Raw genomic sequence first — 25327 nt, forward strand, 5'->3', positions numbered from 1 at the left:
TCAGGTGGCAGATTTAGAGTGCCCTGCGTGTGACCACGATGCAAGATTCACAACAGCACTTGCTGAGGGGGAAAATATTTCAGTGCAACGCTGAGGTGAGAGGAGGGGCTGGGAACCGTAGGGTGGTTGGCTGTAATCATGTCATAGCTTAATTCCCACGGAAGGCTAATATAAGGAGGCCAGGTAACTGAAGGTGTAAGTACTTGTTACTGAGAATGCTTTCAACCGGCCGGCTCAGCGGCGACCGAAGTTACTGTGGTTTAGCAGTTGCTTTGGCTCACTCCCCCCACACGGGCACCCAGACCCGCCACCATGACGGGCCCTGCGCATGCTCACAGGGCGCCGCGCCCGCGCAGCCATTCCCCCCCCCCCCCCTCCCAATACGAGGCGCTTGGCCCTGCCCGCCCGCCGTCGGCCGCGGGGGGTTGTGGGCTGAGCGGCAAGATGGCGGCGGCGGCGGCGCTGTGCCCTCGGTCGGCCCGCGGCCTGTGGCTGCCAAGGGCAGGTGAGTGTGGCCGGGCTGCCGGCACTCCTGCTCCCTGCCCGGCCCGGGGGGCGGCTGCCGGCTCCTTTCCCCGCCTGCTGGGGGTGTCTGAGCGCTGCGCCGCCGCCCTGCTCCTCCTGCGGCCCTCGCTTGAGGGAGCGGGGCGGCGTCGGGCAGCGCCTGGCGTTCGTGGCACAAACGGGGGGGGTTCGGCCCCCACCCCCCTTTTCGTCTTCTTGCAGGGGCTGCCAGCACCTCAGCAGGTGAAATGTTGATCTGAAAGCTAATAGTGTGGGTTCTTTTCATGTTCTGTTAGGTAACTCTGTGTCACCTAACGTGCGCAGGTGCCCGGGTTATATTTAACGCTTAGATGCGGGCCTTTGGCTCCGAAACGGAACCGATTTAGTGACATGGATTCGCCGTGTGCTCCTCTGTTGTGAAAAGTGGGAGGTGGCCATTCGGTGGGTGGTAGAGGTGCGGAAGGAGTTTAACATGCTTTTAATTGCAGCAGCGGGACTTCTCAAGAGAAATGTGGTTGTGGTTTACTGTTGATATTTATTTAATTCAAAACAGTACTCAAACTGCTTCAGATAAGGATTGTAAAAACAAGCTTCTAGTCCCAAATGGATTTTGCCTAGTGAAGAAGGTGGCATCCTGCCCATCTAGGGAAAGAACTGTTTGTCAAGTCTGGGTTACACATTAGCATAGGACAAAAAGCTTTAAGTAGTGCTGCTTAGTCTGGAAATATTAACGTGGGTTATGAAAGCTGTATGGGTCTCTTAAGTTATGTTGTTCTCAGTTACTAGGGGTTGCATTTTGGCAGGGCTGCACACCATACAGAAGGTTGTGAATCTTGTGTGAGGACCTCCCTAGTTTGCTTTGTTTGAGTCTCATGGATATCCTTAAAACTTTTTTTTGGTAATGTAGTAGTAACTGGGCATGTGGCCATAGATGGCGATACATTGTGATGGATCTTGAATAATTATGCAACAGGAAAAGGTGTACACTGCTAAAGAGCTTACAGCGTAAGGCAAGTACCATCAGGTGCGTGCATAGAAGTGGGAGAATACAAGACAATAAGGGGATATTATTTACAAATGTGACAGCGGTAGTATCACGAAGAGACTGTCATCAAGTGTTTTTGCAGAAATAACAGCAAAGAACCCATGGAAGTGTTGAAAGGCACATGCAGAAATTTTTCATATTATCTTTCTTTTTCTTTTTATTTAGGTAGAACTATTTAATAATATTACGTTTGAAAGGTACTAACAGTAGATTAGAATCCTGTTGGGTTTATATTTTATGTTTTAAGGACTGAAATGTTCCTAGTGAACCATAACAGAGAGAGTGTTGGTTAATTATGTAAATAGGATATTCTGTTTTTTTTTTTTTTCTCCTCAAACCTTTGGAAAGAGGAGTGTATGTGAACAGAGTATTAAGAAGGACAGTTGGTCATCAAGCTTTCTATTTTACCATCTCAGCATGCTATGCAGCTCTTTGGAATTAAAGGAATCTGGTTTTGAAGAACCCAATCATTTTTTCTATAGGTTTGCTTTTCCTAAAAGTAAGTATTTAAAAAAAAAAAAGGTTATTAGAACACAAGAAGAACGAAGGCAGCATATTTATCCAACTGTCTGCCCCAGTATTATCCTTTATACTTGCACTTGTACTGGGCTTAGCTGATCTCCACCTTCCAGCCACTTGTTACATTACATACAGGCTTTATTCTGTACAGAGTATTCAATACACACTCCTGTTTACATATACAGATTTACTTTGTTGTTGTTTAAAAGAAATTAAAAAAAAAAAAGCCCTCTCCCCAAGTATTTTTAAGCATAAAAATGTGGGTAAATTTTTAGGCTGAGAGTTCAGTTGTTGCTGTTATCATTGAAAAAAACAGAATAACTGCATAACATAACACTCTTAAAAATTAGTGACACAGTATTTTATACAGCTTTTCTTAATGTACCAAGGAACCTATATAGGCTGCATGTTTGTGTATTCTGTGCCAGATAACATAGTAATGACAGCTTGGTAATTTGTTTATGATATGCTGTATTGGAAATTCACTGAAATGACTGCCTTCACCTTCTCTGTACTTCTCCAGAAGTGAACACAGAGACTTTAGAGGGCAGTGTTGAATTAACTGTATGGTAGAAAAAGTAGAGAGTGAAGATAAGTGGAGAATATGGCAGTGATGAATTGGTATGTTTCTTAGAATTCAATCTGAGGTATCGCAAAGTTTAATATGAACCTACTGCATCACATTAAAAAACTTGAAATGCAGTAGCATATCTGTTACTTTGAGCCAGGTACCGTGCTGTTTAAGCGTTCCTGAGATTGGGCCTTTTTTGCATAGGAGAGTTGCTTTTGAAAAGTCATAAACTTGAAGTTTATGTAGGTAATACATTATTTTGTCCTGTTTCTATCGGCCAGTTGGAGTACAGTTTATAAGCACGTTAGATTAATTTGATAAGTCCAAATGAATGTTTCTGCTTTATTTAATTAAGCGTGTGTCAAACTGCCTTTCGGGACAAAGTTGTAGATGTGGCATCTTTATTTTTTTCCAGTTTGTACAGTATGAAGAGAGGAAGGATAGACAAACTTTTGGGAACAGGTCTTGCTGGATTTTTTGCAGGTCTTGAGCACTGAAGTCTTGCTGGATTTTCTGGTTGGAATGTTATCATCTGACCTAATAAAATATAATTCACCTGCAAGCATACCTCGTAGTTTTTATCTTCTTAACATTGTGGCTATGGCATCAGTGTCACTGTCTCAACTGGCAGTACCTAATATATCTGATTAAAATCAGCTCCTTCAGTGTACAAGTGGGATTTCTTAAAATTTCCTAATCATCTGATTCTGGTATCAATTACTAGTCTTCCTGTTTTCACTGTAGTTCTTTTTGCCTAGTTTTGTGTGGGGAAGATGAAACTTTTTTACCTATAAAATGCTTGTGGTCATGATTTATTAGAAGTTGGAAGGTCAGTTACTGTTTTTCTTCTGTTTTTTTTTTCCACTGACAGCTGCTACAGTCTGCTCTTGTTAACAGCAGGATGTCTGTGCTGTTCTTATACTCTACATTTCATCTGTTTCTTTCTTCTTATGAGCAGGGCCATGTAGTAGCACCACACACTTCCAATTTCAAAAATCTCTTGAGTAGATTCCTTGTTCCTTTTGCCTAACCTGTTTGAAGAGAATAAACATGTGCTCTCCAAACTTCCTCTTCGAGGTATCTTGTCAATTTATATCAATATTCTACAGATCTGCTGTTTTTGTGGTTTCAACTCTTTGTACCTCCTTGAGGAAAGGAACAGCTTTGAGTCAATATCCTGTGCATCATGGAGGTGGCTCTTTGCATCTCTTCATTTCCCCGCACTCTAGAGCTCTGTTACAGGAGGATTGCTGCCTCCTCCAACATTTGAGTCTGCTGTATTTAGACTGAGGTAAAAAGTCTGGTTTAAGCACATCTAGAATGAGCTTGATGTCTTTGTCTCACAGATCTCAGGTCTAGGAGTAGGTTGTGGATGTACTCGGAAGGGACCTGCCTGTAGCAAGTAGTTTTTATTTGCTTAACCTCTGTGTCTTACCTCATACAGCAAATACTAGTGCTAGCCAGTTAAGGTTTACTTGCTGTTTAGGAACCGATAGCCTTAGTCTGCTCCTTCTGTGTCTTAGTTTGGACTTCAATTTTTATCCACATCTCCCGCATGCTCCTTGTCCTCTGACCTATCCAGATGTCTCTGAAATATCCTGGCATGGAAAACCTTTCTAACAGAGGAGGAGGAAAAAAAACAACCCAAAACTAAAAAACTAAAGAAACTAAACAAAATAGGTCTGTAATGAGAAAAAGTATTTTTAACTGTGGTTTGACACTGATAAATTTTAGCTTGTATCACGTGCTCTCTCCCATTTTGTATTGCAGGCCCTGGGATTTCTGCCTTAGCTGCAGCTCCATCTGTGTTGCAGCAGCACCGCCATGTTCATCATGCAGTGATCCCTCATGGAAGAAGTGGACGATCCTCTGTTAGTGGCATTGTGGCCACTGTCTTTGGGGCTACAGGTTTCCTAGGACGCTATGTTGTCAATCGTTTAGGTAATGCTCTCCAGGAATACTAATTAAAAGTTTAAGTGCTTAACCAAGCTCTGTTTTTTCATTAGGTTACAGATTAATCTAGAAGTCTGTGGCATTTTGGATCTTAAAAATGCAGCAGCGCAAAAGTGTTTTGCATCATTTCTTCATAGTATTTGGTTTAGTAAAGTGCCAAGATGTAGCAATTAGTAAAAACAAATTTAATCTAGAAAATATAGAAGCATTTGAAGATTGTTATAATCATTAAGACCAGTCATTCTCATTCACATAATGTTTTTCCAGTCTGTAGAATACAGCTCTGAGAAGAGGTACAGCATGTATTTGATTCTTCTGATTTTGGCATTGTTAGCACATCATAGTAAATAGCTTGCAGAAGTTTGATTGGAGTTCTTTAGAGTTGTCCTTTTGATTTTGAGTTTTAGAAAATAACTCTTGTGCTTTGTTTTTCCTTCTCTCCATCCACCTTCTAAAAATGCAAATATCCTTAGATGTGACACATTTTTACGTATTGTACTGCATTTATAGTATGCACTGTGTTTTTTGTTTTCTGTCTTACTATTGTCTTACTATTACTTACTTACTTACTATTGTCTTACTATTTTCTGACTTATTAATTCACTCAAGTATTCAAGTATCTACCTGCTTAAGAATCGAAATGATGTTTTAAGTTCAATAACTTGTTTCTTTGCTACTTTCAGCTTTGCAGATAATATTTGAGATAGTTATGTGTCTGTGTTGTTCTTAAAGCTAGGGACAAAGGAAAAAATCTGTACGTTCAGAAGTTCATCTACTTAGGTATGTAGTAGTTTAAATGATTTTTTTTTTAAATGTTTAGGTCGCATTGGATCTCAAGTAATCATACCCTATCGCTGTGATCAGTATGACCTCATGTATCTGCGACCAATGGGTGACCTGGGACAACTTCTCTTCTTAGTAAGTCTTTTACTTTGGCTTCAGATCAAATATAATACCATTGCTATACAAGGAAGTCTGTTAATCATTCTCAAAGTCAGAACTCCTGCTATTGTTTAGCCTGTAAATGGAAATGATGTGAAAGAGCTTTCTTTGATTATGCCTTTTTACACATTATCTCATCTCTTTCCCATTTGATGCTCTGGTTACAGGAGTGGGACTGTAAGGACAAAGACTCTATCCGAAGAGCCGTGGAACACAGCAATGTGGTCATTAATCTTGTTGGAAAAGAATGGGAAACAAAGTAAATTTTTTTCCCCTATATGCATAGATTTGCAACAGGTATTGGATATTGCAGCCGCTTTTTACAGCACACGTACAATATGCAGTGACACGTTATTTTTGCCTTCTATACAAAAGGCAAAACTGAAATCCTGCATATAAACGTTCTTCCACTTTAAATGTTTAATGTTTTAAAACGTGGTTATGATCTGCTCTTGAGAAGTAAATTATTTCTGTAATTTTCTAGTGTACAGTTTTTGTTCTGTTTGAGAGTTAAATTTACTGCTTTTGTACACCTTACTGATGTTTGGTGGGTCCCTTTTCTGTATCTTGTGGAGGCTTTCCAGTTTCTGTGGACTCATTTACTTTGTTAAAGAAATGGGCTTTCATCCTGCCACTTTGTGGTAATGGTGGATTGTAGCCTACTATAATAAGCTAAGATCAAGGATTTTCTATTCTCTGGTAAATGTTAATGAACAGAAATAGCTATGGAAAGTCCCTATTATGTTTAATAACAATTCTTTGACAGTTTGGCACAGATGCTTTTAGCTACATAAGCATTTTTGGTAATAATTTTTTAAGTAGCTCCTTTTTGAAATCCGTTTTTAAAAAAATCTCACATACTTCAGGTTAAAAATGCACATAATAGCCTGTTTCTGTTTTGTTGGTGGTTCTTTTTTTTTTTTTTTGCATGTGTGCAATTTTCCAACTTTATTCAAAGCCTACTGCAGAACTGCCAGACACAAACTCATTAACTGTGTGGCTTGCCTTTTTACATAATCTTGCTGTCATGGCAGACAGAATCAAACGTAGATCTTGGTTTCACCTATACTTAAAAGCCTAATGCTTCTGTTGCACTATTTTTGGCTAATAGTCACTTGTTGGTGTAGTCCTAAGTTCTACAATTACTTTTCCTAAAATAGTGTGTCTCTTGGCAAGCACCTATTTCAGCTGTTTCTTGTCTGGTCAAGTATTATACATAACTTCTGGGAGACTCTTTGATATAGCATTCAAACTCTTAGAGGTGCTTTTTTTTTCTTTTTTTTCCTGATAGTCTCTTAGCTCCTTATCCTGCTCTCGGAGTCTATACATAGTTTAGTTGGGGAAAAACATCTAAACTAACTTAACTCTGTGCGTCTGACAAGGTTTTTGGTTCTTTTTCTGTCTTCTTCAGACTTTGGGGTATAGGTAAAAGCATACAAAAACAACCTGTCAAGACTAATACGTGTGGTTACTAAGCTATGAACGTGAAAGTTGAAACTCTTATTGCTGTTAGAACAGAAACAATTTCTTCATAATGTGTACATTATGAATATAATATGTACAGTTGGCCAAAGGACAATGTAATCTCCATTTATCATCCAGATGTGTTCTTTCTCCCTCAACATTTCTGGACTCATATAAAAAGTATGATTTGTGTAAGGGAGAGTTCCTTTTTTAGTGAAAGTAAGCGAAACAACAATAAATAGTTTCATTCTAGTTTAAAAAAACAATCAAAACCAAATAAAAGAATCTTGTTGCTCTGGTCGGTTTCAGCAGTGTCAAAAGCAGAGGAGTCTTAGTATACCCTAAAGACTTCATAGTGTTCCAAAATTTGCTACTGTGTTGCTCAGAAGTCCTTAGGTGTTTTTTATCTACTATGGTGATATCAATGGTGGTGCTGGAACCCTGTGATAAAATTCTGTGGCCTGTTAAACGTGAGGTCACACTAACCATTGTAATCATCCCAAAGTCTGTGAGAAACATAAGCAGGAAAAAAAGAAGATTAAGATTAGAAGTGGAGATTGGGGTGGGAAGGGAGGAGGGAGAAGTAAAGCCTGCCATTAAATACTTTTCTCCTTGCCTTGTATTAGTATACAGTATGATCTGTGTATACTATGTTGTTTGAAAACTCCATAGTTACAGGAGGGATGTTGGTCATTCTTGTGTGTTTCTAAAATCTATTTTTGTGAGTAGAACAGGAGTAATGGTTCCCAGGATCAGATTAGCTATTGAAGGGTCAAAAATAACTTCTTATTTTTAAGGCTTTCTTTAGACTCCAGTGGGATCTGAAGAACTGTGAGAGCAGATAAGGATAGAGGGAGAGGCACTTCGGAGAGGCATTCTGAGTAACAAAAATGTATGTTACTCAGAATCAAATACAAAAGATGGAGTGGGGTGCTTACAAGGACAATATGAAGACATGAGAAGCCAGTTCTCTTTCTTGCAGTCTTGGAATAATTGGAAGGAATTCTGGGATTGTTGCCAGGCTATAGTGTCAGTTCTGCTTGGAGACTGAGCTTCTGTATTGTTCTTGAGCAGATGCCAAACTAGATTACAGTTGAACCCCGCTAACTTAGGCCCCTTGAATGCTATGAAGTGAGTAGAGCATTTTTTTTTTCTTTCTGCACGCTTCTTCTTGAAGTCCCCTTACAGCTGCTATGGAATAGTTGTAACTCTTCTGTCAGTGTAAAATTTTCCATTTGCATAAGCACCCGTGAGTTCTTTGGTCTGTTTTTGTCCACTTTCCCAATGCCTAGCATCTGTCCTAACTTAGGCTACTCAGAATTTTTGTGTTCCTTTTTAATGTAATTGAGTGCACCAAATCAAGTCAGATTTTGAACAGGTGTTGTAAAAAGACAGTTTTGCTCAGATTTTGAAATGCAGCACTTTTTTTTCAAACAAAACACTTTTTTTCAAACAAAAAAAAATCCCCAAACCTGTTTTGTCTTGGGAAGGGTTTCTACTTGTCACAGATGAGTGGGCAAGAGAATTTTTCATACTGATTTGATCTTACCAGATGAAGAAGGCAGTATTATTGCTGTAATTGAAGCTCACTGTTGCATTTCACTTGTTCTTATTATGAAAAGAATATCTCACAAACTTAAACTTTCTAATGAGATAGATTTTTGATGATAGATGATGATGATGATGATAGATTTTTGAAATATATTCAAGTAATATGTAATGATTGCTATTGGTTGGTAGGCAACCACTATTGGTCACTCTTAAATTAAAATTTGTTTTTGGCTTGTTTTAGAAACTTCAGTTTTGAAGATGAATTTGTAAATATTCCCAAAAGTATTGCCCAGATAACTAGGGAAGCTGGTGTGGAAACACTTGTTCATATCTCTCACCTGAATGCTAGCATGAAGAGTCCTTCCAAATACCTAAGGAATAAGGTAAGTCTAGAATAATTTTGAATATATTTGCAGAAAGCCTACTTTTTGTCTCTTTTTTTTCCAACTGAGTCTGTTTGAAGTAAATCACTCTTCTATGGAATTTTGTCTTCATCTGAGGAATTTTTATGTTACTGTGCTTATTGGGGCTAGAAATCCTCCTAAGTTTTTCATGTACGTTGAAGGGAAGTAGATCTTGTATTCCTGAAAACTACTCCTTTCTTCTGTCCTTGGGTATCTCTGCATCTACAATTACAGTTGTTAGGAAGGAGTTTGGTGGTGGTTTGGGATCCGATATCATGCTTTACATCTAAGGCTGACCTAACAAATGCGAGTAAATAGATTATGCCAGAATGAATTCTGCAAAAACAAAAAATCAGAATTACAGACCCTTGTACAAGAACAGATAATTCTACTACTACAAAAAAAATCTGTTTCTGGTATCCTTTTGTTTTGTCCTGCCTACTGGACTCTGTTGTCTTGGTTATAATAGATTTTTTTTGTTAAACACAGTTAAAATTTGGTAGCTCTCAGAGTGTAATGAGTCTATAGGATATAGATAGGCCTTATTGTATTCACCAGTCCCATGTGGAAAACAGCTGCTTCTGAAGTTTTTTCACTGTACTTAAGCAATTCTTGGAGTGTTTTAATAATACAGTAGGGGTTATTTAAACATTGGTTTTTTTTTTGTTTTGTTTTCAATCTCTATTCTGACATAAGATAGAGAAGTACTTAGATTAGGTTTTTTTTTTTTTGAAATTCATCACTTTTAATGGGCATTCCTTCACTAATGAGACTGTTGTATCTCAAGTGGAATAAGTTATCTACGTTTTTATGGGACTTTTGGGACAGTCTTCGAGAACTTAACTTAGCATCTCAAAAATCAAATGGCTCAGATACAAATAATTTTGTACTGCTGCTGCTGAGTTCTTGAGTGCTATTGTCAGGATGCCCTAAGTTCTGAAAAGGTATTATCTTTTGGTCTATCTGGAATGGATCTAATTCATATAATCACTTTAATTGAATGACAGGCTGTTGGAGAGAAAGCAGTGAGGGAAGAATTTCCAGATGCTATAATTATGAAGCCCGCTGAGATGTTTGGGAGGGAGGACCGATTTCTCAATCATTATGCGAGTATGTATTCTTGAAATAATAAAACCATGTCCAGTATGTATACATATTTGTAGAGAACAGAGGGAAAATGCATTTTACTTTTGAGAAGTGGAGAGTTGATTTTTTTTATCAGAAATGTATTGTATTTTACTTTACTGAAGATGCGTAACAGAAGAATAATAATTTTTCGTCTTGTGGTGAAATGGTAGATCCTGAATTCTTCCTCAATCTAATTAGACTTCACTGATTTTATATGCTACTACTTTTTTTATTTAGATTGTTCTGACAATCTAGACAGCAGAGAGTAGAAGCTATTTCTGGCTTGCAAAGTTGAGGTATCCCTGAACCACTTTAGGTGAACAGCAAGTATAGCCTTCCCATGGTTGCTGATAAGAAAACTGAATGTGGGTGGTAATTATTTCCAATTTTTTTAATCAATTTTTTTTCAGAAGAGATCCACACTCAGTGTTGTGCAACATGTATTGGTTATTATTTGCCTGCTGAAAGGATTCACAGATTTTATTCTCAAGTTATGTTTGTTTCTCTCCATCAGACATGCGCTGGTTTGGTGGTGTGCCTCTTATTTCAATGGGCAAAAAAACAGCAAAGCAACCAGTATATGTAAGTTTTCCTAAAAGCAAGACAATCCCAAATCCTGTGTCTTTTTTTTATTTTCCTTTCTCCACATAAATCACTCTTGAAGAAGAGAGTGTGCATGCATTCATGTTTTCTGTTGACAATTATCTGTTATTATTGTTTCTCACAGGTGGTTGATGTAGCAAAGGCAATTATTAATGCAATTAAGGATCCTGATGCTAAAGGAAAAACATATGCATTGGCTGGGTAGGTTACTTTTCTGATTCTAATTATCTGAAGTACTTCTTTTTGGTGTCATTTTTTGGCATGCTGCACAGTACATTTAATTTCTCCGTCCATGCACACAGTTTGAGCTGCAATAAATTCCACCTCCTTTTTGGGAGGAAAAATGACTCAAGCTGTTGTTGTGAGTACTCTGAAAATCCTAGTGTGGGCCCCATTGCATTTAATGGTATGTATGTGCGCACAAAAAAAATAACCCAGTCTTTTTAAAATACACCAGACAAAACAGCTTTAGAGAAAATGCTGCTAAAACTACGTGGAAATCACCTTGAATAAGAATGGATAAAGTCAGTGGATCCCTTGGAATATTTATTTACAAAAGCTCCAAGTCAGAATAGGTCATTAGCAATAAGGAAAGATGACCTGCTAAATGCCAAGGTAATGAATGGGTCCATGTTTCAGTATGTGGCACTGAAATCAGTTACACGGTTATTCCTGAAAATGTACTGGATTTTGCAGAAGGCATATCTGAGACTTTATTGTTCTTTCCATATTCATTTTGTGATGCTGTTACAAGAATAACAAGCTGTCACTGTAGAGCAGAGATTATTACTGGTTTATCTTTCACTCTTTTGATGTAACTGAGCTATTGAGGAAGATGCTGTTCTAGTAGCCAGGTTAGGTGTGCAGTATGCTGATGTTCTTGAAAAGGCAGCAGCTTTTTTTTTTTTTAATCAGGCTGAAGAACTTCTGTTTAAAAACTAGCAAAATAATTTTTAGCTTCACCCCTATCTCAGCAGAAGTAACTATTCCAATGGCAGGAGAAACTGAGAACTGCATACTAAATAGAACAATATTTGCAACCAAATGCAAGGGCAGTTGGCTAAACTTTGTATTGTTGCAGTTTCAAAGTCTCATTTTTTGGCAATTTGGAGAAGGCCAGGAGTTCAACACCTAGGTTTCAGAGGCAGGAATTCAAGCGAGGATGCCAGGCTATTGCTGCAAGGAATACAGAGTTTCAGGCACCTAACAATGACTGAAAAGCTTTTGAATAAGTGATAGTCTAAACCGAAGACTCAAGTCAGTGTTGGAAAACCAAAGGAACTCTGCAACATAACCCTTGACTAAAGCTGTGTGAAGCACTTTTTCTTCCTTTTTTTTTTTTTAAAGGGAGTTAACAGTTTGAGTATAAAATATTAATTTTTTAAAAGAATGCTTTTCCCTCTCCTACTCTATGGTGGAATAGAGTTTCAACTATGGCACCTGGTGGTAGCATTGCTGCTCCTGAGCAATTGAAGATTTTGTATGTTTTTTCTCTGTTCCATTCTCCTCTGATGTCTTTGGTTTTGCTCCATCCGTTCATTCAATCTGTCTTGGATGCTAAAAGCTTGCTGTCTGCTGGTTTTGTGGTTGGTGTAATGACACTTGTATGTAACTTTTTTCTTGGTAAAGTTGCATTGTTAGTGTTTGGTAATTTATAAAGGAACAAAAGTATTGGTCTTTGTTCTCACATCTTATTATATAGAGCTACCTTACATATATCTGTGGATTTTAACTATCAAGATTGAAGTAAATTTGGCTTATTTTACTAGCTTTGGATAGGTATTAGGATGTTTAAGTATAAAGGCAAAAAACTTGGCGTCTGGTACTCCTTCTGTGTAACTTCATAAATCCAGATCTTTATCAGGCTATATAATTTAGCCACCTGCATGAAGTCAACAAGGAGTTTGGAGTGTTGAATTCATTTGAATTCTCCCAAATATGCTGACCTACCTTTAAAGTATACCCATTAGATTGTTTTGCCCTAATTTGCCTTTAGAAAATATATTAGTAGTAATTTAGCATTTTTCTCTTTTCTAACATCTAACAACAAATTTTGTTTGCTTATTTGCATTTCTGTTCTCTCCAAAGAACATTGCAGGCTATTGAGCCTGAGCTATTGAAGGCTCAGTTTCCATTCCTACAACCTCAAACATTGATATCTTTGAGATATTTGGTTTATCAAAGTGAAATTGATGTTTTTTGTATCATAGCCAAGGGTTTCTGGAGTTTTATGTAGTCTTACTCTAGTTATTACTTACTCTTCATTTATGTGGGATTTTAGATTCCAGCAGTAATTCATTGTCAGATGAAAAGCTACAGTCTTATTTTTAGGATGATTCTACCTATGAAGGAGTCAGTCTTAAGATAGTTGTCATTTCACTGAGGTCTCTGCCTTATCTGAAAAATACAACAAAACGTTAGGAGACTCACACTTTGGTTTGTTCATTGTTTCTTTGAATCATGATCTGCAGCATAGAATTTTGAAGGCTGAAACACAAAATGACACATCAGAGCTTAGTAGTGTGCTCTAGTGTGTAGTCACGAAGATTTTTCAAAATGTTTTAGAATACCAGAAAGTTGCCGTGAAAGCCAAGGTAGATAATTGTTTCAGTCCAAGACATCTAGAAAAATGGAGTATTTAAATGCCAAGGTGAAGTCTGAACAAGAAAAGAATAGGAACTCCCAGTGGTATGTTTCTCTTAAACGACTGCAGGTGTACAAGAGCCTGACTGCTTCCATCCCTCCGTTTTGAGAGGGTGAATGCATTCTTTTGGGGAATTTACCCTGGTTTCTTCCTCTTGCTCTTGAAGAGAACAGCATGTTCTTAGTCTCTCAAAGGCAAGTGAATTAGTTTCCTTGCAACCATTTGCTACCGAAGAAACCTTTATTAATTTTAGTGTTTGCTTTCTAGCTTTTTGGCTTTCTTGTATTACAAAGTGTTACCTGGGCTTCTACAGATTCAGTCCTATCCCAGTACTTAGTGTATTGTATACAGAATTTGAGTCTTTGGAGGAGGCGCATTAAGAGTGTGATTTAGAAGCACACAGAATACATTTTATTCAGTATGATTGTGGTGGGCTAGCCTAGTCCTGCAACCAGATACCCATACACCTGGCCACTTACTCTTCCTCCTGCTCAACAGGACAAGGGGAGAAAATAAAATGAAAAACCTTGTGGGTTGAGATAAAGACAGGGAGACAGCTTACCCAGTTACTGTCATAAGCGAGATTTTACTTGGGGAAAATTAATTTATTGCCAATTAAAATAGATTTTGGCATTGTGAAATAAAGACAAAACAAACAAAAGAAACCACCTCACCTCTCCCCATCTACCCTTTTCCCTGGCTCAGCTTCACTCGTGACTCTTCTATTGCACCTCCCTGAGTGGTGCAGAGGGTTGAGGAATGTCATATGGGGTCAGTCCGTAGCAGCTCCTTTGTGCCATTCCTTCATCTTCATATTTTTCTCCTCCTTCATGATGGTGTTCCCCGTGGGCTGTAGAAGAATCTCTGCTCCAGTGCTTAGAGCCGCCACCACCTCTGACATTGGCGTTCTCTCTGCTGTTTCAGACACACTTCTTCCCTTCACTGCTCAAACTTGTGTTTGTGCTTGGGACTGCCCTTACCCAGATGCAGGACTTTGTTCCTTGTTGAATCTCTTGAGGTTCACACAGGCCCATCTCTCAAGTCTGTCAAGGTCCCTCTTTAATATGTTTTCACAGAGGCACCGCCAGCTTGGCTGATGGGCTTATCTGTGACTGACAGTGGGTCTGTTGGTCAGAGATGAGTGTCTGGGCATGGGGCAACGCCTGAACTCTTTCCACAGAGGCCACTTCAGCATCCCCCCTGCTGCCAACACCTTGGTAGGGACACCCAAAACTATGATAAAACAATTTTGTAATTCGTGAAGTGTACTGTTATCATCGCTAACATCTGATTATATGTTTTTCTAAATTAATCTGCTTATTTCAAACAGTATAGAATTTTAATAACAAAATTTTTTTCACTTCTTGTGAGGTAACTTGACAAACCTGACAAATAATTTACGCTGAAGAATATAGGCCCTTGGTAGGCTTGGTGTGTGTGTCTTTCTAATTTTTCTCTTACTGCAAATGTTTAAGTACACCTAATTTAACTATAATGTTTATTGCTTTTTCTTTCAGACCTAATCGCTACCTTCTTCATGACCTCGTAGAATATGCATATGCAGTTTCCTTTCGAACCTTTTTTCCATATCCACTTCCACGTCCTTTGTATCAGTAAGTGGAACCCTTCCTTCACTAGGAAGTTTTCAAGCAGCATAGAAGTGTAAATAACTGTTGCATTGGTCATTTACTATTAGTACTGTTAATTGCTATTTAATGTTGTAGGATTGTAGAAACTGGCTTTCCCCAAGTACACATCTGTTAATTTTGAGTCTTCTGCTCAGGCACAGGCCTGCCCTTGATAAGCTACTGAATAAAAAGTGGAGTTGTAGTAAACTTAACTATTTATTCCAGAGTTATTGAATGGCCTTGCTTTTTCTGAGCCAAGAATTAGTAAAAGGTCCAAAGTGGAGACACTCAGTAGCAAATTGAACGAACTTTTAGTAGTACCACAGGGAAAAACTGTGTATGCTGCTGACCATAGGCCCTGACAGATGTTTTGTGCAGCAGCTACTGTCAGCTGTCCTTCCAGTCTGTTGAGCACTGCCACACTGGAAATAGAATTGAGATGTGGGTATCTATGGGTATTGACTTGACTTTCTAGTTCAGCCCTGGGTATTCATTTCAACTAGTGATGGAGGTAAGTTTCTGTTGGGTTGTTGGCCTGGGAATTTAAGCAGTGCATTTGAGCACGTGTTTGGTTTTTTTTTTTTTTGGCAATATGAGGAAAGTAACATCTTTCAGAAGATAGTAATAAATAGGAAAATAGTTTAAAAAAAAAAAAAAGCTGTAGCATCACTTCAGTTGACTACAGTGGATGAGTTGTAAAGGTTCTGCTTGCATGCACTGAACAACCTGTGTAGCTGTATGTTTTGTCCCTTTAGAGCGCTCAGGAGAGAAGCTGATCTACAGAATCAATCTACTAATGAACTACTAGGTTCACGTAGCAGATGATGAATAATTCTAGAACAACATCTTCAACTGTTGCATCTATTTCTGAATTGTCTGTAGAGTCCTCTAGTTAACGTGGCTTAGATGACATAGAGAAGCTTGTTAAAAAGTAACTGCATGGGTGTGTATTATTCTTATTAGCTCATATTAGCTGCAGTCCATGTTATATATTTTTCTTTATGGGCTAAACTAAGTGGTATTTCATGTTTTTGAGAAAAGAGCATGTCTGTAAGGCAGATAAGCCTAGTTCTGTTTGTGTAGTAACTTTATACTGTCCTAGTCTGCCACCTGAGCGTTTCAGTAAGAGGTTCTACCTTGGAATACAGTTGGTCCTGAATCACCGAGCAAGAACTGTAGTATTATTTTCTTCTCTGCCAGATTCATTTGTTTTCAAGGGAAATTTGATTTCTGGAAATTGTAAATACACTAATACTCATCCTTTTTATAGATGTAGATTGTTCCAGATTCCATCATCTTGTTTATATGGCTGTTAAATCATTTAGTTGTCAGCAAGCTTGTTTTCCCATGGAGGCATTGAATCAAACTTTGTGACTAGTTGGATTACTGCCTAAGCTATTAGGGAAAAGAGTTTGGAGGAAAGGCAGGGGAAGGACCGAACCCTCTGGTGTGTAGCGAATTGGATGTGTTTACTTTCTCTACCTACTAACAACACTCAGTTTTACTTCTAGATATCTACTCTTTCATCCCTTTATGAAGTAGAAAAGTAGGAGGTTGAATAATTCAGTAGCAAACAGTTAAAGTTAACAGAAACACAGCTAAGAAATTGTTTGCTGGCATGTTCATTGCATTAATGATTTTGTAGCTTTGCACAAGCAGCACACACTATAAAGTGTGTAATATCCTTCCTAGTTCTTGGGTTTTTTTTTCCTTTGTATCTGCATAATGACTATAATTTTGCAACACTTTCTGATTACAGTTTAGTTGCAAGATTCTTTGAGATCAGTCCATTTGAACCATGGTTAACGCGAGACAAAGTAGACCGGGTAAGTGAAGGAGAACTTTCAAATTTTTCTTGGGGAAGGTTTGTGTTTGTAACTTCCACTTGTAGTTCTACAAGGAGCACTCCTTTCGTTTCAAGGAGTGCTGAAGTGTGTGTACATCATGTGGTACAGTATTTCAGTCAGTTCACTAGCTAGAGTTTGATTATGAAGAATTAACTTCAGACTTTGAACAGTGTACAACAATTTAACACTTGTCTTACAAAGGCTAAGTAAGAGATATAGAGAGACTAACTGGATTTTTTTAAAGGTATCATTAGGATGTAGTTTTTCTGCTAATATTGGTGGAGGAAGAATAGTTAACATTTTTCTTTAACTAGGTTTAAGAAAGTGGTCGAAACAATTGGCAAAGGGTTATATAATTAGTAGTAGTAACATGGTAATGTGGTGACAGGTGAATGCCCAACATTCATATGTGTTAAGTGATCAGGGCTGCATGCATTACCTCCCCTCTTCTTTGCCCAGCAAACACTATTAAAAATTAGGTAACTAGTGAATTTATGTTCCTATAACTGCATTAAAATCACTTATACCACCCAGACAGTGTCATTTTTTAAAAACTCAAGTTGAACTACATTGAATACAGACAAAATTCTTGCTTAATATTTGAATGCATTTCTAGTGGAGGTGTTGAAACTTTGTGTTCATTCTTAAGTTCTCAGAGTATTAAAATTCCTAATTCTCAGAGTATGTGAATGGAGGTTGGACAAAAAGCTTGACAATAGCCTATTATGACCTGATAGTACACTGTCTCTAAAATTCTGGGACGATCAAGAATCTGGGAGACCTAGGTCTTATCCTTAGAGCTGCTTATTGAATAGCTGTCAGGAATTAACTTTCCTGTTTGCATTTCTCCATCTGTAAAATAAACAGTAATTTTCTATTCCTGATGGAAATTAATTGTGAAAAAACGTGGATAGTATATATAATAGAGGAATTAAGTTTATTCATGGTATAGATAAAAGCTTTTTTCCGCTTTCCAAACCACTAACACATTCCCGATGTTAGAGGGAGTTGGCACTGTAGTTCTATTGACCATATTGACCCAGGAGGTGGACATGCTACCTCATGAAAACTTTAATTCTAGCTGCCTTCATAGTTCATAGTTAGATTTTTGTGAAATAAGCCTGTACCAGTTGACTAAAAATACTGCAATTCAGCTGTAGTATGGGTAGTATAAAAGTTTCTCTGTCTCCTGTGTCTGATTGTTCCCCTCTTTTCCAGCTTTTCATCTGTAAGCAATCTGTACACAAAATTAGATGATTGACTTAGACCTTTTAAGAAATAGCACTGTAAGAGAAATCCCCCTTTTCTAAGGTACAGGTCGTTTGTGTTGAAAGTAAGTTAATAGAATTAAATAATTGTCCTATATAGGACCCTGTTGTAACCATAAGCAGAGAAAAGCAGATACTAAAGACAATAATTCAACATGCGTTTTCTTGACAAAGCAGGATGTATACTTGCAGTTCAAATATACCTCTACATACAAGTTTGGCCTAATTTCATGGTTTCAATTGAGTAATCTTACTGGTATGCAGACGTGATGGAAAGAGAATGAAAAATCTTTCTGCATATCTCAGTTATTTATTCCTGTATCTAAATCTGAAGTCTGAAGGATTTTTTTTTTTTTGCCAGCAGTGCAGAGGATCTGTATCTCCTAGCTAAGTACAATGGGTCCTTAATACATTGTATAATTAGGCCATAGTTTTGTAGGGCCATGTTGAGTCTTTTCATCCCCCCGAGAGAAAAATTGTGCCAAAATTACAGTTGGTGTGCAGGGACTGACACATAGGTGGCTGAGTCCATGTTTCTTTAAATAGTTCTTCAGATCTACTACAAGATGTGGGAATGTATTGTAATGAAGTCTTCTTTCGTAGGGGAAATAGCCTTTTATCAACAGCCTCAAAACTGCAGTTGAATCTCTGAAGAGCTGTCGTGTAGAAAATTGTTTTGAGACATATTAAAATGTTTCTAGTACTAGAGATTTATGCTAGTATGTGTTTAGGAAAGAAAAAAGGTAACCTCAGGCGTGAATACACAATACTTCTCTTTTGCATGTTAAAAATTACACTGGGTGTTAATGCTGTTCATTCTGTTAATTCCCCCTCTTTTTTTTTTCCCCCTTTTCATTTCTTCTTGAAGTTTCACATAACAGACATGAAGTTTCCTGACCTTCCTGGTTTGGAAGACCTGGGTATTCAACCAACACCTCTAGAACAAAAAGCAATTGAAGTTCTGCGCCGTCACCGCAGATACCGCTGGTTGGATGCTGAGCTGGAGGAGGCAAAACCAGCAAAGACGTACAACATGTAAACAGTTGCTTAGGTGGTTGCTTAACACTTCCTAAACTGTCTTTGTATGACCTAATTTGTTTGAAGAACTGTGTACATACCGAGTAAAATATGTTAATCATAAGCTGTATTTTGCCAGTGTTTTCTTTTTAATTATGGAAGACTGTAACAATTCTTCTCTTTAAAAGGTCATGATAGCAAATTTGTGTATTGTTCCTTAGTTGGTGAGCATTGAAGTATTTTAGCTGGTATAAGTTGAAATTGGTGGGGAAATTGAGTGGGATTGAAAACGGGGATAAAACAAGTGACAGAGCACCTTGTATTTTCACCTCAAAGCTTGCTTCCTACTATTTGACTTTGTTGGATGTGACAATAGGAGAGAAGGAACTGGGACAAATAATCACGGTGTCAAAGGTAGAAGCCTAATGGTGGAGGAGAAATTTGAAGTGGAGATTGGGACTGAATAGGTTACAAAAAAGAAGAGCAGGAAGAAGAATGGACAAATTGAAAAGAACAAAAAGGTCAAGGTTAGGAAAAGCATTAAAAATGTCTCTTAACTCATGATGATTGCTGGACCCAAAGATCAGAATCTTGGTGTTTGTGTTGTTGCTGAAGTACTGTGAAACTCCTGGACAAAGTGCTTCTTTAATTTCAACAGCTGCTGCATTTTGCTCTTCCACAGAAACCTGCTGCTAATGTTTACTTTGTTAGGAAGAGTTAGATTCTTGTAATAATAAGACTTACTGATTCTGCCTGCCATGTGTTTGATTTGGCTCTCATGCATAGTTTACTTTTCTCTTGATAACGTAAATTCATTCACTTGAAAATAAACCTGCCAATTCAAACATTCAAAAGATAGACAAACTGGAAGTGCATATTGTTAATAATTTGATCCTTATATTATTTTTACTTATTGAGTAAATCCTTTTTTTTCCGTAAGACCCTAGCTTTAAATAAATAGCCTTGTTTGTGCTCATTTAATATGTATGGCTTATGCTTGATTTGTGCATGTTACTCACATCCTGCTGGGAAAACTAGTATTTCAAAACTGTTTCACGGGAGCCATGTAGAGTACAGACAGAGATATGCAATTATCATGATAGTCTTGCACAGATAATGAGCAGTTTCCATTTTCAGATGGCAAACAGGCATAAAAAGTTCTCAAAGGTACTGCTGTAATGATAGATGCCAGTTCTGAGAATGGGGGGAAAAAAAACAACATTACAGTAAGCATTTTAAGTACAGCTTTTCCAGTGGCTTCAGTTGCACCAAAGACCACTCCTACAGGATCTTAATTCAGATACACATTAAATAGAGAACGTGCACCTGATCCATGAAAAGTTTGCTTTAAGCAGCCTATTCCACATCAGGTAAGAATACCAGAGAAGAGGAGCATCATAGTAGTGCTCAGCTGTTGCTGCTGCAAGTTTCCATAGGACACGCGGTTCCTGAATCTATTAGCAACAACAAATAAAAACTGAAAAAAAAACCCACGGTAATACAGATCAGAACACAATGTGGAAGAGGAACAAATTAAGCTAGTGTATGAAGCCTGAATTCTGACATTTTTCATTTCTGAGAGTCTGATACTGCAGCCTCAGTCACTATTATTTTCTTTCATTTACAAAGAAAAACTAGATAGGAGCTTCCAGTAGTTCGCAGTTGTTGACTTCAGTTAGCTATGTATCTCTTTTGTTGTGAATGAATGCCAGTAGGTGGCATCATACCTATGGTCTCAAGCTGTGTGAGTAAGGCACACCTGTAAATTTAATTGGATTAATCTCTTCCATGCTTTGCATTATGCAGTGTGTCTTCCGTTACTTCCACTCTTTCAATGATTTTTAATATGGTCAATTTTTTCGCAGTCTCTGTATAGCTTTTTGGCTGTCACTTGAGTTTAGAGTAATGTTTATTGCCAAGGAATATAGTGCAGCACCATTGAAGTACCCTTTAAAGACAGGGAATCATTAGCATTTGCTGCTTCTTCTGTTTTTGCTAGAATATGACTAGTGCCCTTGATGGGGATCTGAAAGTGGGGCTCTGTTCTAAGCTGTGCCCTTGCTTTGATATACGAGCACTGGGGGTTAGAAAATCTCATTTCTTTTTATGGTGTTTCTTTGATTGGCTAAGTCTTTGAAGAATTTTTTTTTCTTTGTGGTGAACCTATGTGAGAAAGCGGTGATTGCAGAATAAACATAAAAGTATTGTTTTTTTTCCCTAGTCTTCCTCAGAATAGGTCGTATCCTACATAATACTTAGGTGGTAGGTAGCTTTCATTGATTTCAATTGAAGTTGAATAAGAAGATTCCTGTGAAAAATGGAGGAGGCACATCTTAGGTTCTTTTGGTACTAAATCTCATGTAGGCAAACAATGGACTAATCCCACTCTGAATTTCCTGTCTGTTTTAGCTGCGTATCCTGTGGTAGAACGGCTGATGACATGAACAGATCTATTTCTGTGTTGGGTCAGACAGTGGTCTGCCTAACTCAGTATTTTGTCACTGTTAGTAGCAGATACATAGAGCAACATATTAGAACAGAACAATGAGAGTGATACTTACTTTGGTACTCTCCCATCTTCTAGTAATCTGTAGTTTGGAAGTTTACCTGAGGTAGACCTCAATGCACCGGCACTCCATTATTATTTTCTAATTATTTTCTAAATCTTAAGAAAACTTGTATCACCTATAAAACCTTATGGCTCTGCAAGTTCAAGGGCATTCAGCAGGAGGAAACATTTCCTTGTTTTTGGTTGTTTTGGTTGTTCCTCATTTTGGTTGTCTCATTTGATTTGATTGAGTTTTGTGATCCCTTTCTCTTACATTCTCATGCTTAAGGAAATACTGTTTCCCTACTAAGTTTCCCTTTAACTGCTGAGAATTTATAAACTTTTGTAGTCTTTTCTTTCTTTGCCACTTTTGATTGAAGTTCTGTTATTGGTCTGTAGCAGCTGCTGAGTACCTTTTTTGCCTTTTGCAGTCTCTCGTCCTGTTGTATCCTTTGTCCATTTGGTGGTGGGTAAGAGTAACTGCATATATAGCAATCAAGGGTTGGGCTTATCCTGGCTTTACAGAGTCCTTCAGTGGTGCTTGCCCGTTTAGTTTTGTATTCCTTTTTTTCTAATAATTCCAAACATTTTATTTTTTTTGACGGCTATTGAATAATGATTAGATGGTTTCATGGTATGACCATCACATAAAGCCATGCTAAAATAAGATTCAATTTCATCTGTGGTTTTTATCCCTGCTCATTTATCAGTGAGAAGGTCTTACGTCGTATTCTACCTCTAGTGCCTCACCACCTGCAATAATTTTTTTCTGTTAATCTTCAGTTTGCAGTTGCTGGAGGTTCCTTAAGTACGTAGAATCTAGAGGCACGGGTTTAACGCCGTTGAGGGGAGCTTTTCGAAGCACTGTGTTGTTTTCCACCCTGTCCACAAGAGGTCACTGGTGGAGCAGAAAGCGGCAACGGTCTTCAAAAGCATGCGGCTTGCCTCTATTTGCAGCTGGTTCTTGCTCAGGCTTTTTCATTTCCGACCTCTGCTCTGGACCGAAGAGCTTTTCCTTTCACTGGGGCCACAGGGCTGGATGCGGTAGTTCTAGTGGGGGCCTTATGAGGGTAGAGGGGGAGAATCATGACCTTCAACCTGCTGGCAACACTTCTGTTTATGCAGCCCGAGGTATGATTTGCCTTCTGAACTGCGAGTGCACACTGTTGGCTCGTGTCCAAATCTCCACCAGCCGGTATCCCACTGTTCCTGGCACGGCTACTCTCAATCAAATTAGTGCACGGTCTGTACCAGTACTGGGGATTGCTCAAACACAGATGCAGGACTTTGCACTTGTCCTTGTATTTCATGAGGTTCACCTGGGCCCATTTTTCTAGCCTGTAAGGATTTGGACTTTAGATTTCTTCAGAGACTGTGTATCCTAAGCAATAAAGATTCTGGTTTGGACTTGCTGCTAATTGCATGTGTATTTATGCTGAAAATGTGGTAACTCTTAAATTACTGTGTAGTGCCCAAGTTGGAACAGGTGACTTGTATAGAATTAAATGTTCCTGTCTGCTTCTTTTCTCTCCCTCTCTCTCTCTTTCTCCCTCTCTCTCTCTTTCTCCCTCTCCCTCTCTTTCTCCCTCTCTCTCTCTCTTTCTCTTTCCATTGACTCACTTGGAAAACCTTAAAACTTTCTTCTTAGAAGACAGATGGTTAACAACTGGGAAGAGCAATCCCATTGGCAATAATTATTCTGCAGTTACCTCTACCTACATGCTGTTTTCTCTTCTTCCGTTCTGTCTCCCTAAGTGATGTGTAGTCCAGCAAAGGTACTAGAAGAGATGGAAATAGGAGATCAAAGAACTGCTATATTTAAAATAATTCAAAGTTCTGTGTGTACAAGTAATTTGTGGCAATGTTATTGCAGCCTTTCTGAGGTATGGAGGCAGAAGGCACTTTCTTTCCTGAAAGAGCTTACAAGATTGGTAACATTGAAGTTTTTATAATAAAGAAATTAGACCTTTTGGAGAAAGTTCTGAATGAAGCTAGTGCTCTCTTCTTGTGTGCCTTTTTTTTTTTTTCTTTCTTAGGCCTGTTTTGACACAAATCTCTATTTTGGCTTTTATATAAATCAACAACCATAAATCACAGCTGATCTTCTAAGACTGCAGAGAGTGTTCTAATGTGAAGGGGCAAAGCCTGTTTGATTTTTGGTGAAAACTAGAAAGTGGAAATTAAGTCTTTCTCATTGTCACTAGGGAATCTCATTTAAATTCCAGGGATTTTGCTGCTGGAATTCTGAGTTGGAGCAGGGCATAGAGCTCAGCTGAGTGTCCATTTGAGGAGAACACATAGCAATACATGTTTGTTGGTTTACCCCTTGTGCTGCCAGTGCCTTGATTAGAATTTAGTCAGCTGGTAGTCAGTGCTACTGCTTTGCAAATGCTTTCGTAGGTTTCCCACCTCCACTGTAACTTTCTTGGCCAGTAGTTATCTTTGGGGCCAATAAGACTGATTGAAATGACATTAAATACTTTCCTTCAAAGTTTTCTGATTTGTAATTGTGTGTGTGTGTATGAGGGAGGGTGTGTTTGCTTTTTATTTATTTTAAATATATGCTTCATCTTTTCTAGTGTAATAAAAGAAAGTATGACCTACAAGGAGGAAGGGAGGAGACAGATTAATGTCTTCTGCAAAGCAGTTAGAAAAATAGGAGGTAAATTTTTTGGACAAGGTTTATCATGGCTGTATTTGTGTTCTGTTGTTCATCTTCCTATGCCACTGTTTCTTCCTCTGCCTGGAGGGGAAAAAAAATACATGAGAGATGGGGAGGTTAAGAAAATCTTGGGCACCCGAACATTTCTATGTCAGTTGAAAGGTTCCTTCATAAAAATAGCTAAAAGTTTTGGATCAGCTCTGATGAACTGGGAGTTGGGAGTGTGCTGAAAACAACATTGCTCAATTTTTGGTTGTGGAGACCAACCACATCGATTTTGAGCAACTATCAGATTTTGAGTGCTGCTTTAAAACCTGGGTGGACAAATACAGATAATTGGGGGTGGGGGGGAAGAAGCCACCAGATAAAAGAACCTCAATGAGTACAGAACATATGGAGAACACACGTGATAATATCCTTAATTTTAATTACAAAATGAGTGAATCCTGGCAGTGTTCAATCTCCTTATCGGCAGAACCTCTACATGTCTTCTTTCTGAGAGGAAAACATGATTCATACTGATGGAAGTTTCAATGCTAATTTGGATTTAAATGCAGCTGGAGAACCTTAAGGCTTGTAAACCAAATAATGTGATGATAAGTGTGCCCATTGATAGTGTGGGGACTTAGAGAGAAGTAATGCCTAACTGATTTTTGGCTTAATGCAGTTTTTTGTTGTGATGTGCAAGACGAGACTGGTGATGCATTAAGGACACGTGAAGATGTTTCTAAATTGGAAAGTTTGGGAAATACCTGTGAGGGTGAAAGCAATTGAATGAACATTCAAGACTTCAGGAATGTGGAAAAAAAAAAAAAAGAATAAAAATGTCAATGAGTAAAAAATACAGCCCAGTCCAGTTTTGGGAGGAAAATCCCCAGCTATGAAGTGTGAGGGAATTTCTTAGAAATAAATATGTAGAATAGGTCTGAGGGTTATAGTGCATGGTGCACATGGGCCTACTTTGCAGATTAAAGGCTGGAAGCATGTTTTGGGATGGTGATGAAGGGCATAATAGTGCTAATGACAATG

General features: G+C 38.3%; 1 protein-coding gene across 1 annotated transcript; it reads left to right on the forward strand.

The window, feature by feature from the left end:
• The first annotated feature begins 357 nt into the window (after positions 1-357).
• On the forward strand, positions 358-20069 carry NDUFA9 (NADH:ubiquinone oxidoreductase subunit A9). Its single transcript, XM_080563652.1, has 11 exons — positions 358-505; positions 4410-4580; positions 5413-5510; positions 5702-5793; positions 8791-8932; positions 9961-10063; positions 10596-10663; positions 10809-10885; positions 14846-14941; positions 16716-16782; positions 18940-20069. Exons 1-11 carry the CDS (start codon positions 445-447, stop codon positions 19108-19110), a joined length of 1146 nt encoding a protein of 381 aa, XP_080419778.1. The 5' UTR covers positions 358-444; the 3' UTR covers positions 19111-20069.
• Positions 20070-25327: the final 5258 nt, after the last annotated feature.

This window comes from Anser brachyrhynchus, assembly GCF_964034855.1.
Source record: "Anser brachyrhynchus genome assembly, chromosome: 1".
In the NCBI taxonomy this organism is placed as follows: Eukaryota; Metazoa; Chordata; class Aves; order Anseriformes; family Anatidae; genus Anser; species Anser brachyrhynchus.

Bases quoted from the DNA above. Each gene is read 5' to 3' on its own strand.
- NDUFA9 (XM_080563652.1), top strand. From the start codon at position 445: ATGGCGGCGGCGGCGGCGCTGTGCCCTCGGTCGGCCCGCGGCCTGTGG. The intron at 5,794-8,790 runs GTAAATTTTTTT...GGCTTGTTTTAG, and splicing joins GGAAAAGAATGGGAAACAAA to AAACTTCAGTTTTGAAGATG. The intron at 16,783-18,939 runs GTAAGTGAAGGA...TTCTTCTTGAAG, and splicing joins CGCGAGACAAAGTAGACCGG to TTTCACATAACAGACATGAA.